The 13,440-nt window shown below is 47.1% G+C and overlaps 1 protein-coding gene across 1 annotated transcript in view; it reads right to left on the minus strand.

Moving 5' to 3' along the window:
* LOC138284410 (intestinal mucin-like protein) overlaps positions 1–13,440 on the minus strand; it is a 329,644-nt gene that overhangs the window by 45,747 nt on the left and 270,457 nt on the right. Inside the window, exon 14 of the mRNA XM_069223147.1 lies at positions 9,639–9,750. Coding sequence (XP_069079248.1) covers positions 9,639–9,750 — 112 coding nt within the window. The remainder of the gene's footprint in view (positions 1–9,638; positions 9,751–13,440) is intronic.

Below are 13,440 nucleotides of genomic sequence, written 5' to 3' on the forward strand. Positions count from 1 at the left end.
TCATCAATATTCATGAGGTGGGTCGCAAATTGCAGCCCCATAGCGAGTCTAGGCACTCGCAAACATGGAGGCCTGATGTAGTCAGCAGACCTCCATGTTCGTGACTGCTTTTAAATAAAGCAGTTTTTTTTTTTTTTAAGTGTAGCCCGTTTTCCTTAAAGGAAACCACTACCCACCCTGAAAAAATATTTGTGGGTCCATTCACAAAGTGGAAGGGGTCCCATGGGGACCACTTCCAATTTGCGAGTGGGTTACCATCCACTTCAAGTGGATGGTAACTGGGACACCATTTGCGACCGCATATGCGGTCGCAAATGGTATTGCATGCCACTCCGAATCGCAAATAGGAAGGGAACACCCCTTCCTATTTGCGATTCTGAAATGCATATTGCGAGTCAGTACCGACTCGCAATATGCATTTCTGCATAGGGAAACGCGATTAGCGAGTCGCAAACGGCAATTTTTGCCGTTTGCGAGTCGCTATCCGTTTCCTGAATCTGGCCCATTGTTCTTGCCAACAAATCTAAATTAAATCACATTTCCTGTCAGATCTGACTCTGAGACAGCACATGAGAGATGTTATTTCCATTCTCACCCCGCCCTCCAATTCCCCACTGGACTATCCAAAACTACCCTCATTTACCGCAAGTGCTCATCCCTGACTTGGAAATCTTAGTTAGTGACAAATACCACAATCTCAGACTGAAATCCACTGAATCTGGTCTATTATTTTTCCGTTATACCTACTCTCTTTGAACAACGCATTGGGTTTTTTCTCAAAGCTACACATCCCTGCGTATGAAAAATCTGAATGTCATGATTCAATCTTGAGCTCAATCCTGAGCTATCAGCCCCTTTTCTTATATATTTTGTGCTAGGAAAATGTTGAAAGCTTGTACTTAGGCGAGAAACGTTAACAATGACACAACATTTATTATCACTATGTTACCACTCTTTAGGCCTTCACTACATCACACACTTCCAAATTATCATTTACACAATCCTGAACCACTTCTGTGCTGCTGACGTAATGGTTACGTCCTGTGGCACAGTGCTCCTGTGCTGAGGACGTAACCATTACGTCCTCGGCCTGGAGCCTGGACGGAGTGCTAACCCTCCCTCCGTGGGGTTCCCTCCCACCCCCCCAAGGCAGGGATGGAAGGGGAAGCCCTTCTCCTTGCACCCCGACCCCCCCTGACCCCACCAGTGATGTCTAATGACGTCAGCGCGCCTCATCAGAGGCCACTTCCCCATCGTGCTGGAAGTTCAGCTTCCAGCGCGATCCGAAGAGAAATGCAAAGCATTTCTCTTCCGATCATGTGATGGGGCACTGAGAGGCTTCAAAAGGAAGGAAAGGAATTTCCTTCCGTTTGAAGTCTCTCAGATCATTTCAAAAGCAGGATTGTAAAGCAATCCGGCTTTTGAAATGCCCACTAGACGCCAGGGATTTCTTTCAAAATTGAAACTGGCATGAGGGGAGCGACCCCTTGGGCAAGGGTCGCTCTCCAGGGGGGCAATATTTTTAAAAGCCTTAGGCGCCAGGGATAATTTTTTTGTTTGTTTTTTAGTTGGGTAGCGACCCTTTAGGCAGGGGTCGCTCCCTAGAGGGTAAATTATATTTAGGCCATTTCTGCCCCCATTGGGGGCAGATCGGTCTATTTTTATGAGGCCAGTCTGCCCCCAAGGGGGGGAGAAACCACTAGACACCAGGGAGTTTTTTTTTTTATGGCAAATTCACGGAAGGGGAGCGTCCCCTTAGGCAAGGGTCGCTCCCTGGGGGGGGAATTTATTTTAGGCCATTTCTGCCCCCGGGGAGCAGAATCCACTAGGCGCCAAGGATCATTTTTTTTGTTTATTTTTTTGTGTTTCTTTTGTTTTTGTTTTGAGTTGGGGAGCGACCCCTTAGGCAAGGGTCACTCCCTAGGGGGCAAATTATATTTAGGCCATTTCTGTCCCCCTTGGGGGCAGAATTGCTTATTGTTATGAGGCCAGTCTGCCCCCAAGGGGGGCAGAAACCACTAGGCACCAGGGAGTTTATTTTTTTTACGCCAAATTCACGGAAGGGGAGCAACCCCTTAGGCAAGGGTGGCTCCCCGGGGGGCAAATTTATTTTAGGCCATTTCTGCCCCCCCTGAGGGCAGATCGGCCTATTGTTATTAGGGGCGCCAGGGATATTTTTTAGTTTTTTTTAGTTTTTTAGAGGTGGGGATCGACCCCTTAGCCAAGGGTCGCTCCCCTGGGGGGCACATTGTATTTAGACTATTTCTGCTCCCCTTGGGGGCAGATCGGCCGATTTTTGTTAGGTCAATCTGCCCCCAAGAGGGGCAGAAACCACTAGGCACTGGGGATCTTTTTTTTTTGCACCAATGTCACACAAAGGGAGCGACCCCTTAGGCAAGGGGGATGGGGGACAGGGGTTCAAATTAATTTTAGGCCTTTTCTGTCCCCGGGGGCATATCGGCCTATTGTTACTAGGCCGATCTGCCTAGGTGCCAGGGATAATTATTTTCTTTTTTTTTAGAGGTGGGGAGCGACCCCTTAGCCAAGGGTCGCTCCCCGGGTGGACGGGGAGCAAATTTATTTTAGGCCATTTCTGTCCCCCCACCCCGAGGGCATATCGGCCTATTGTTATTAGGCCGATCTGCCCAGGCGCCAGGGATAATTTTTTGTTTTGTGTTTTAGCGGTGGGGAGCGACCCCTTAACCAAGGGTCACTCCCCTGTGGGACACATTGTATTTAGACTATTTCTGCCCCCTTTGGGGGCAGATCGGCCAATTTTTGTTAGGTCAATCTGCCCCCAAGAGGGGCAGAAACCACTAGGCACCAGGGATATTTTTTTTTTGCGCCAATGTCACGAAAGGGGAGCGACTCCTTAGGCAAGGGTCGCTCCCCAGGTGGTGTGGGGGGCGAGGGCAATTTTATTTTAGGCTGTTTCTATTGTTACTAGGCCGATCTTCTCCCAGGGGGGGCAGAAGCCTCTAGGCGCCAGGGACACATTGTTTTTTTTTGTTTTTTAGAGGTTGGGAGCAACCCCTTAGCAAAGGCCGCTCCCCAGGGGGGTGGGGGCGCACATTTATTTTAGGCCATTTCTGCCCCCCCCCGGGGGCAGATTGGCCTATTGTTATTAGGCCGTTCTGCCCCAGGGGGGCAGAAGCCTCTAGGCGCCAGGGATACATTTTTAGGGGATTTTTGTTTTGTTTTGTTTTGTATTTTAGAGGTGGGGAGCGACCCCTTAGGCAAGGGTCGCTACCCGGGGGAGGTGGGCAAATTTATTTTAGGACTTTGCAGATCGGCCTATTGTTATTAGGTCAATCTGCCCCCAGGGAGGGTAGAAGCCTCTAGGCGCCAGGGATACATTTTTTTTTGTTTTGTTTTTGTTTTTTAGAGGTGGGGAGAGACCCCTTAGGCAAGGGTCGCTCCCCGGGGGGGAGCAAATTTATTTTAGGCCTTTTCTGCCCCGCCCCCGGGGCCAGATCGGCCTATTGTTATTAGGCCGATCTGCTATCAGGTGTGGCAGAAACCTCTAGGCGCCAGGGATCAACACTTTTTTTTGTTGATGTTTTTTCGACCCCTTAGTCAAGGTTCGGTCCCCTGGGGGGGCATATTGTATTTAGACCATTTCTGCCCCCCTTGGGGGCAGATCTGCCGATTTTTGTTAGGCCAGTCTGCCATGGGGGCAGAAACCTTTTAGGCACCAAGGATTGGTGTGTGTGTATGCGTGTGTTTTCTTTAGGGGGGCAGCCCCTTGGATATGGGTCGCTCCTTATGGGGGCACATTACTGTTGGCCATATCTGCGCCCCATTGGGGGCAGATGGGCCTATTTTTGGAAGGCCCATCTGCCCCCAAGGGGGACAGAAAGCCCACCAGAGGCCAGGGAAGTTTTTTTTTCAAAAATAAGAGGGTGGGGGTATGGCCATACCCTCACCCCAAATGATTGGGGCCAAAATTACCCCTGATCCACAACTCGGGGGCAGAAAGTCTACTAGATGCCAGGGAATTAAAAAATATCTATATATTGGGATGGTGGCTACCAACCAGTATGGGCCTGGTTAAGCCCCCACCTCAACTGAAGGGGGTAACAGCCTTTCAGCTCTGCCCTGCATTTTAAAACATCTTATCCCACAGCAAGCAAGAATACATTTGATTATTTTGGGTTTTAGTGTAAAATTTGGGCCATGAGAGCTTGGCTTACTCTCCAAATCGTCCCACTTGGAATGGTGAGGGCTGCACTTTATGGACTTTGGGACGCTGCCATGTAGAAAAATCCACAAGACCTAGACACATCTGAAAACTAAACATCTGGGTGATTCCAGGGTGGTGTGTTTCACATGCACCCGCACCATTTTTGTACGCACAATCCCCTGCAAACCTCCAACTTTGCTGGAAATCACACATTTTTCCCACGTTTTTGTGATGGAACCTTCCGGAATCTGCAGGAATCCACAAAATCCCTACCACCCAGCATTGTCTCATATATACAGATAAAAATTCTGCCGCACTTCTCAGCCTAAAAATTTTATTTTTCAAACTGCCCATTTGGACCTCATTAGGTTCCCCCTCAATATCGACATGTTTTTGGCTCTTCCCTTTCACAAGCACTTGGCCCACCTACACAAATGAGGTATCATTTTTACTGGGAGACTTAGGGGAACATTGGGTGGTATGAAATGTGTCCCAGTGCGGTGATCCCACACAGAAATGTGGGAAAACTGTGTTTTTTTAGCTAAATTTTAGGTTTGCTGAGGATTCTGGTTAAGAAAACATTGGGGGATCCGCGCAAGTCACACCTCACTGGACTCCCTCGGATGTCTAGTTATAAGAAATGTCTGGGTTTGTTAGATTTCCCTAGAAGGCTGCTGAGCCCATGGCCAAAAACACAGGTGCCCCCCGCAAAAACAGGTAGTTTTGTATTTGATAATTTTGATGTGTCCAGATAGTGTTTTGGGGCATTTCCTTTCCCGGCAGTAGGCCCACCCACAAAAGTGCGGTACCATTTTTATCAGGAGGCTTGGGGGAATGCTGTGTGGAAGGAAATTTGTGGCTTCTCTCTGATTCCAGAACTTTCTGTCACCGAAATGAGAGGAAAAGCTGTTTTTTCGGCCAAATTTTGAGGTTTGCAAAGGATTCTGGGTAACAGAACCTGGTCAGAGCCCCACAAGTCACCCCATCTTGGATTCCCCTAGGTGTCTAGTTTTAAAAAATGCACTGGTTTGCTACGTTTCCCTAGGTGCCGGCTGAGCTAGAGGCCAAAGTCCACAGCTAGGTGCTTTGCAAAAAACAGCTCTGTTTTCTTTGTGAAAATTTGATGTGTCTACGTTGTGGTTTTGGGCTTTTCCTGTCGCGGACCCTAGGCCTACCCCCACAAGTGAGGTACCATTTTTATCAGGAGCCATGGGGGAATACTGGGTGGAAGGAAATTTGGGAGTCTTCTCTGATTCCAGAACTTTCTCTTACCAAAATGATAGGAAAAAGTGTTTTTTTGGCCAAGTTTTGAGGTTTGCAAAGGATTCTGGGTAACAGAACCTGGTCAGAGCCCCACAAGTCACTCCATCTTGGATTCCCCTAGGTGTCTAGTTTTCAAAAATGCAGTGATTTGGTAGGTTTCCCTTGGTGCCGGCTGAGCTAGAGGCCAAAATCTACAGGTAGGCAGTTTGTAAAAAACACCTCTATTTTCTGTGAAAAAATGTGATGTGTCCACGTTGTGTTTTGGGCCATTTCCTTTCGTGGGCACTAGGCCTACCCAAACAAGTGAGGTACCATTTTTATCGGCAGACTTGGGGGAACGCTGGGTGGAAGGACATTTGTGGCTCCTCTCAGATTCCAGAACTTTCTGTCACCGAAATGAGAGGAAAAAGGTTTTTTTTGGCCACATTTTGAGGTTTGCAAAGGATTCTGGGTAACATAACCTGGTCAGAGACCCACAAGTCACCCCATCTTGGATTCCCCTGGGTGATTTGGTAGGTTTCCCCAGGTGCCGGCTGAGCTAGAGGCCAAAATCCACAGCTAGGCACTTTGCAAAAAACTGCTCTGTTTTCTTTGTGAAAATGTGCTGTGTCCACGTTGTGTTTTGGGGCATTTCCTGTCGCCGGTGCTAAGCCTATCCACGCAAGTGAGGTACCATTTTTATCGGGAGACGTGGGGGAACACAGAATAGCAAAATAAGGGGGTCATTCTGACCATGGCGGTAATTACCGCCATGACGGAGGTCGGCGGTAGCACCGCCAACAGGCTGGCGGTGCACCACTGGGCATTCTGACCGCGGCGGTTCAGCCGCGGCCAGAAACGGAAAGTCGGCGGTGTACCGCCGACTTTCCGCTGCCCGTCTGAATCCTCCATGGCGGCGGAGCGCGCTCCGCCGCCATGGGGATTCTGACACCCCCTACCGCCATCCTGTTCATGGCGGCTCTCCCGCCATGAACAGGATGGCGGTAGGGGGTGCCGCGGGGCCCCTGGGGGCCCCTGCCGTAAGAGGGCCCCAAAAAGTATTTCAGTGTCTGCCCAGCAGACACTGAAATACGCGACGGGTGCAACTGCACCCGTCGCACCTTCCCACTCCGCCGGCTCAATTCTGAGCCGGCATCCTAGTGGGAAGGTTAATTTGCCCTGGGCTGGGGGGCGGTCTTTTGGCGGCCGCCCGCCAGCCCAGGGCAAATATCAGAATCACCGCCGCGGTCTTTCGACCGCGGTGCGGTGTTCTGACGGCGGTACCTTGGCGAACTGCCTCCGCCGTCCGCCAAGGTCAGAATGACCCACTAAGTGTTATTGCCCCTTGTCTTTCTCTACATTTGTTCCTTCCAAATGTAAGACAGAGTGTAAAAAAGACATCTATTTGAGAAATGCCCTGTAATTCACATGCAAGTATGGGCACCCCGGAATTCGGAGATGTGCAAACAACCACTACTTCTCAACACCTTATCTTGTTGCCATTTTGGAAATACAAAGGTTTTCCTGATAACTATTTTTCACTTTTTCTATTTCACCAAATGAATTGCTGTATACCCGGTATAGAATATAAACCCATTGCAAGGTGCAGCTCATTTATTGGCTCTGCGTACCTAGGGTTCTTGATGAACCTACAAGTCTATAGATCCCCGCAACCAGATGAGTCCCGCTGATGTAATGGTATATTGCTTTCAAAGATCTGACATCGCAGGAAAAAGTTACATAGTAAAACGTGGAGAAAAATGGCTGTTTTTTTCACCTCAATTTCAATATTTGTTTATTTCTTCTGTTATTTTCTGTAGGAAACACTTGTAGGATCTACACAAATGACCCCTTGCTGAATTCAGAGTTTTGTCTACTTTTCAGAAATGTTTAGCTTTCTGGGATCCAGCATTGGTTTCTCACCCATTTCGGTCACTAACTGGAAGGAGGCTGAAAGCAGAAAAAATAGTAAAAATGGGGTATGTCCCAGTAAAATGTCAAAATTGTATTGAAAAATGGGGTTTTCTAATTCAAGTCTGCCTGTTACTGAAGGGAAGATGGTGATCTTGCCACTGCAAACCCTTTGTTGATGCCGCTTTCAGGGAAAAAACCACAAGCCGCCTTCTGAAGCCCTTTTCCCCATTTTTTTGAAAAAAAAAAAATTTTCTATGTATTTTGGCTAATTTCTTGGTCTCCTTCAGGGGAACCCACAAAGTCTGGGTACCTCTAGAATCCCTGGAATGTTGTAAAAAAAGGATGCAAATTTGGCGTGGGTAGCTTATGTGAACAAAAAGTTATCAGGGCCTAAGTGTGAACTGCCCTAAAAAACCAAAAAAAGGCTCGGCACAGGAGGGGAAAAGGCCTGGCAGTGATGGGATTAAGTAATAAAAACAGGTAATTTAATGACAGCAGGAGTGATGGACCAAAGCTAAACCTAAAATACAGTCATTAGCAAAACCCGATGCATTTCATTAGCCACCACATCCTTTTAATACAGCTTCCTGCTGTCAACCAAACTCCTGGTCCGTCCATAAAGAATTAAACAGCAGCAGACAAAAAAATAACTCTTCGTGGAATAACACACATTTGATATGTGCTCACCCACTTCATACTTCCTTATTGCAGCTCACCATCTAAGAGAGCACAGATCTCATATCTTCTGTACATAATAATCTGCTTGACATCAAACTAAAACCTTATAATCCAAATTTCTCCTATAAGCATTTTTCTCAAACGAATAACTCTCCTATGACCCTACCCTTTACACCTTCCTCAACAGCACTATTCCTGTAAAGCCTACACTAAATGTAGTGTTTCAGAGTATTGTCTGCTGTGCTTATTACCGTAACACTCCACATACCTAAATACTCGTTGAGTAAAGAAAACATATCCTATCACCCACACCAATCAACTCTTGAAGAATCACCGAAACATCATATTCATCTACTCTCCTGAAATGTAGATCTGCACCTTTATTGCAATTTTCATATTTGCTGCCTTTCGAGGCATCCATTTTAGTCTATTACACTTTTGAAAGCGCAAGTAGTACTTTAAATGCAACCTGATTACACTATAAACTCCTCATTCCAATGACTTATTGGGGGTCATTACGACCTAGGCGGTCTTTTCGCAAGACCGCTGAGGTACCGCCGTGCTGAAGACCGCCAGTGGTGGCGGTCTTCTGCGCCACGTATTATGACCGCTGGCAGCCCGCCGTCCTTTTTCGTATGGAAAGCCGCCAGCAGCCATACTGGCGGACGGCAGGAAAGTGGAGGTTGCTCAACCTCCACCGCCACGTCAACAGAACACTGCCCACTGAATCACTTCCCATGATTCGGTGTGGCGGTGTTCTGGTGAAGGTGTCCTGGTGGCGGAGCTGCCCCCATGGATCCCATCCCCTCCCGGAGGATCAACGGACAAGGTAAGTTGATCGTCCTTTAGGGAAAGGGGTGGGGGGGTGTTGTGTGCGTGCATGGGGGTGTGCGTGTGAGAGTGTAGAGGGGTGAGTGAGTGAGTGTATGCGTGCGGGGGGTGTTGTGTGTATGGGAAATGAGTGCGGGTTGGACGGTGTTGCATGTCTGTTTGTATGTGTGCGGGTATGTGTTGTCGGGGTGTATGTGTGCATGTAGGGGTGTGTATATGTGCATGTTGGGTGTGTGTGCGTGTAGGGGTGTGTATATGTGCATGTTCGGGTCGGGGTAGGGAGGGGGGTTGTGCCACCTTTGGGGGGTGGTAGGAGGGTGCGGGGGGAGAATTTGTGGGGGGTAGCGGGGGTGGGGGAGACCCCTATCAGTGCCAGGGAAGGAATTCCCTGGCACTGATAGTGCCTACCGCCATGGATCTCATGGCGGTTCCCAACCACCCGAGATCCATGGCGGTATGCAGGGTCCTGATACTGTCGGCGGTCTAGTGACGACCGCTGGGCTGGAGACCGCATGCTCCAGCCCAGCGGTCTTCACCGCCACTGCGGTCGAAATGGTGAAATGGTGGGTCATAATTCAATTTTTTTTCCGCCAGCCTGTTTGCTGTCTTTCCGCCGCCTTATCACCGACCGCCAGGGTCGTAATGACCCCCGTTATGTATTGCCCATTTAATAGTTAAATCGTATGCAGTGGCAACAAAGAAGATATTGAAAAAATAACAGTTGTGATAGCCAACTGCTATGCAATGAAGACAGTGATTTGCATCATCAAATCAACTTGATGTCACTTACCGAACAGTACTTAAGCAGTTTCCGATGCAGATCCCTATCTCAGCAACGCCGAAGCAACCTTCCACATTGATATTTTCAGACACCTTAGTAAGGGCACACTTTTTCAATTTTGCTAAAAAAAAAAGAGGCCAATATGAGAAAAATTTGAAAGGTGAATATGAATAAATCTGTTCAATGTGACAGTATTTGGACCTTTGCCCAGAACATTATTCAGAAAAACACAACAAAGCATTCATTGAGAGAGAGATGCCGCAAGCAGGAAGCGTAGCTCCTTTGCAGTCAGGAACACACCATATTCAGCAGCTTATAGTGACAGCCTAATATCATGCCATGCCAACCTGAATGGCACTATGTAATCTCCTCCCTAACTGGTCATCCCCTTATCAAACAGATGGCCTTCCTTATACAATGGAAAGTAGACCAACAGCCAGCTAGGCCAGCAGAGGCTTTGGCTTCCACTCCTTGGCAGAGGACTGACAACCTTATTTAGAATCATTACGTGGTGGGTAGGTATCTCTGAAATGAAAATGCACATGCCAATGTTCAAACTTTAGGATAAAACTATATTTGGAGTGATGTCCTCCCAGATTTTGCCATATCTGCTTTAATGGCTTTAGAACTCTGTGCACTTCATCTCTGCTAATCAGGAGTAGAGTGCCTGTACTCCCCCTTTAAACATGGTTAATTTGGTGCAGTTCTAATTGGCACATTGAACTTGGCTGTAAGTCCCAAGTATCTGCTGTAGAAAGTGCATCCAGGCCCTGAAAGGTAAATGCCACTTGGACTGCAGCACCTATTACGCCATTCCACAATAGTGGCTGAACAAACATGGCTTCAGGTCAACCATGTGTAGGCCAACTGCTGCAGTTTAAAACCTGCAGTGCAAGCTGCTAAAAGAACTCTTCTTGACCAATAAAAACCTTGGGCCTGATTCGCAAAGGTAAACGTACACTTTTGTGTAAGTTTATGATTTTTTTGCAATTCACAGTAGTACCTTTAAGACTGAGGAGTCCCCGCTCTCATGGCAGAGACTCAGCACACAACAAAATAGGCAGTTGTAAAGATACTACTCATAAAATTCCTTGTTGTATTGCAAAAATAGTAAACTTACACAAAAATGTATCTGTGTGAATCAGGCCCCTATATTTAAAATATTAACAGGTCAGGGTCCATGAGATTTTTTTTAATGATAGAACATGTAATAAATGAATGTTACTATGTCTCTACAGTGACAACTTATCCTAGGTAACATAAGTAGTTTACAGAGTAAAATACTAATGCTGTACATCTTGGGAATGAGACCAGCTAAAAAAAATCTATTTGCAATAGTTATTAAAAAGTCAACTTCTCGGATAAAGCTTGATTTAGAAACGTAACTTTTAGAAAGTTACCCTTTATGTGCCTGAATGGACAGAAGGCTTATTAGAATAAGCATCCGACAGCTCTCAGCCTGTCTTCAGTCTTGAATAGGTGTGAACGAGGTGTGAAATGACTCCCAGAAGCAAACAATAAGCTGAATGGGCATAGATGAATCCTCTTATTTCACACAATATCCAGAGCGGGGTCTGGGGGTGTCCTGTGACACCACACTGTCAAATCCTGCTTTACAGGTCTGTTTAACCACACGGGACACTTTGAGCCCACTTGAAAAAGAGACAATTCTTGTATTTCCTCCATCTGGTTACTGAAGTGACCTGCTTTTGTCCTCTCAGACCTCTGTCCTTGTGTTCGTTGTGGATGCAGTGCCTGCTTCAAACAGGATGTTAATGTTAGATGTGGGAGGACATTAGGCTTACCATAGTACACTCTCCACAAACCTCCCCAGCCCCCAAAGCCAAAGTTTAATGTGGCCAGAGACTTTTGCCATCTTAAAAATGCCCTAACACATGGCAAACTGGATGTACTGAAATATTTGGCAGTGATTCCCTGAGAACCTTTACTTCACTATTTAGGGAACATCCAGAACTCACCCCCTCTCAAAAGCTGCTGCCAGGCTGAAAAGTGCCATCTCCAGACACTCACTTCAGCACACTGTCTGGACCTGCTGAAGATCTCCAGGCATTCACTTCAGCACAATTTCTGGATCTCCTGTCTGTGATCTGAGAGGAGCTCTGAAGAGTTGAACCTGCTCCCTCTTGTACCCAGAACAAAGACGTTGACTCCGAGAGGAGTTGGCTGACCTCTTGGGTTTAGGTACAGGGAGACAACAAACTTCAAGTGACCTTTTCCTGGAAGTACCCAGCTGACCTGTGGTACTTGTACCTGGACTGGTCCCTGCTGATGGCCTCTACCTGACAAAGTGTGAGCCTCTGAATGCCTCCATTGAGGTTCTTGAGGACTTTAGAAGTAAACATCTATGGTTGACTGGGACATAAAAGACTTAGGGACATATATAGAGTTTACAGGGTGGGAATTTACTCTGCCTCGTGGAACCCCAGTCGGTGATGGAAATCCCGTCCGCTAAAATCTAAATCCCATATGATATGATGGGATTTAGATTTTGGCAGATTGGATATCCGTCACAGTTGTGACAGAGTAACTTGTCCACCAATATCTAAATCAGGCCCAGGTCCCAAATTAGAAATTCCTGAAACTACATCCAGCGGCTCACCGTCAACGTCACCTCCTCCTGAGAAATTGACAGCTGCCATTTCCTGCTGATCTTTACCTTTTCATCCATTTCTGTCTCAAAAAATACTTCTAAGTCTGAAGTTCAGTGGGGACCTGGCCCAATCCACTTCTTGTATCTGAACTGTGTTCCATTGCAGTCGGCCATTGTAGGAGGCTGGCCTGGCTTATAGTGAGTACTTTGTGGTACTTACACCTTGTGCCAGGTCCGGTTATCCCTTATTAGTAGATTAGAGGTGTTCTATCAGCTTAGGCTGATAGAGGTAGCTATAGCAGAGCAGCTTAGACTGAACTAGGAAACATGCACAGCACCTACTATACCACTTATATCATATAGCACTATATCATAAGAAATCACAATACTCAGAATTACTAAAAATAAAGGTACTTTATTTTAGTGACAATATGCCAAAAGTATCTCAGAGGATATACTCCCTTAAGAGGTAAGTAATATATACCAAATATATACACACAAACCAAAATCAGGTAAGTAACAGTTAGACAAGTAGTGCAAACAATGTAGAACACAATAGAATGCAATAGGGAGAAATAGGCCTAGGGGCAACACAAACCATATATTCCAAAAGTGGAACGCGAACCACGAATGGACCCCAGGCCTAGTATAATGTGTGGAAGGTCGCTGGGAGTGTAAGAAAACACTAAGGGTGTCCAAGATACCCAAGACCCTGAAAAGTAGGAGTAAAGTTACCCTACTACCCCGGAAAGACAGTAAAGTCGAGATAGGGGATTCTGCAAGGACAACAACTGACTGTAAAACACTGAAGATGGATTCCTGGACCAGAGGACCTGTAAAGGAAGGGGACCAAGTCCAAGAGTCACGCAAGTGTCCAGTGGGGGCAGGAGCCCACTAAACCCCGGATGAAGGTGCAAAAGGACTGCTTCTGGGTGGAAGAAGCCAAAGATTCTGAAACAACGGAAGGTGCCAGGAACTTCTCCTTTGGTCAGAAGATGTCCCACGGTGTGCTGGAGGATGCAGATTTGTTTCTATGCAGAAAGACCGCAAACAAACGTTGCTAGCTGCAAGAGTCGTGGTTGAGTATTTTGGGTGTTGCCAGGGCCCAGGAAGAACCAGGAGGTCGCCCCTTGGAGGAGGAGACAGAGGGGGCGCTCAGCAATACAGAGAGCCCAGGCAGAAGCAGGCAGCAGCCACAGA

This window comes from Pleurodeles waltl, chromosome 3_1 (genome assembly GCF_031143425.1).
Source record: "Pleurodeles waltl isolate 20211129_DDA chromosome 3_1, aPleWal1.hap1.20221129, whole genome shotgun sequence".
Classification (NCBI taxonomy): domain Eukaryota; kingdom Metazoa; phylum Chordata; class Amphibia; order Caudata; family Salamandridae; genus Pleurodeles; species Pleurodeles waltl.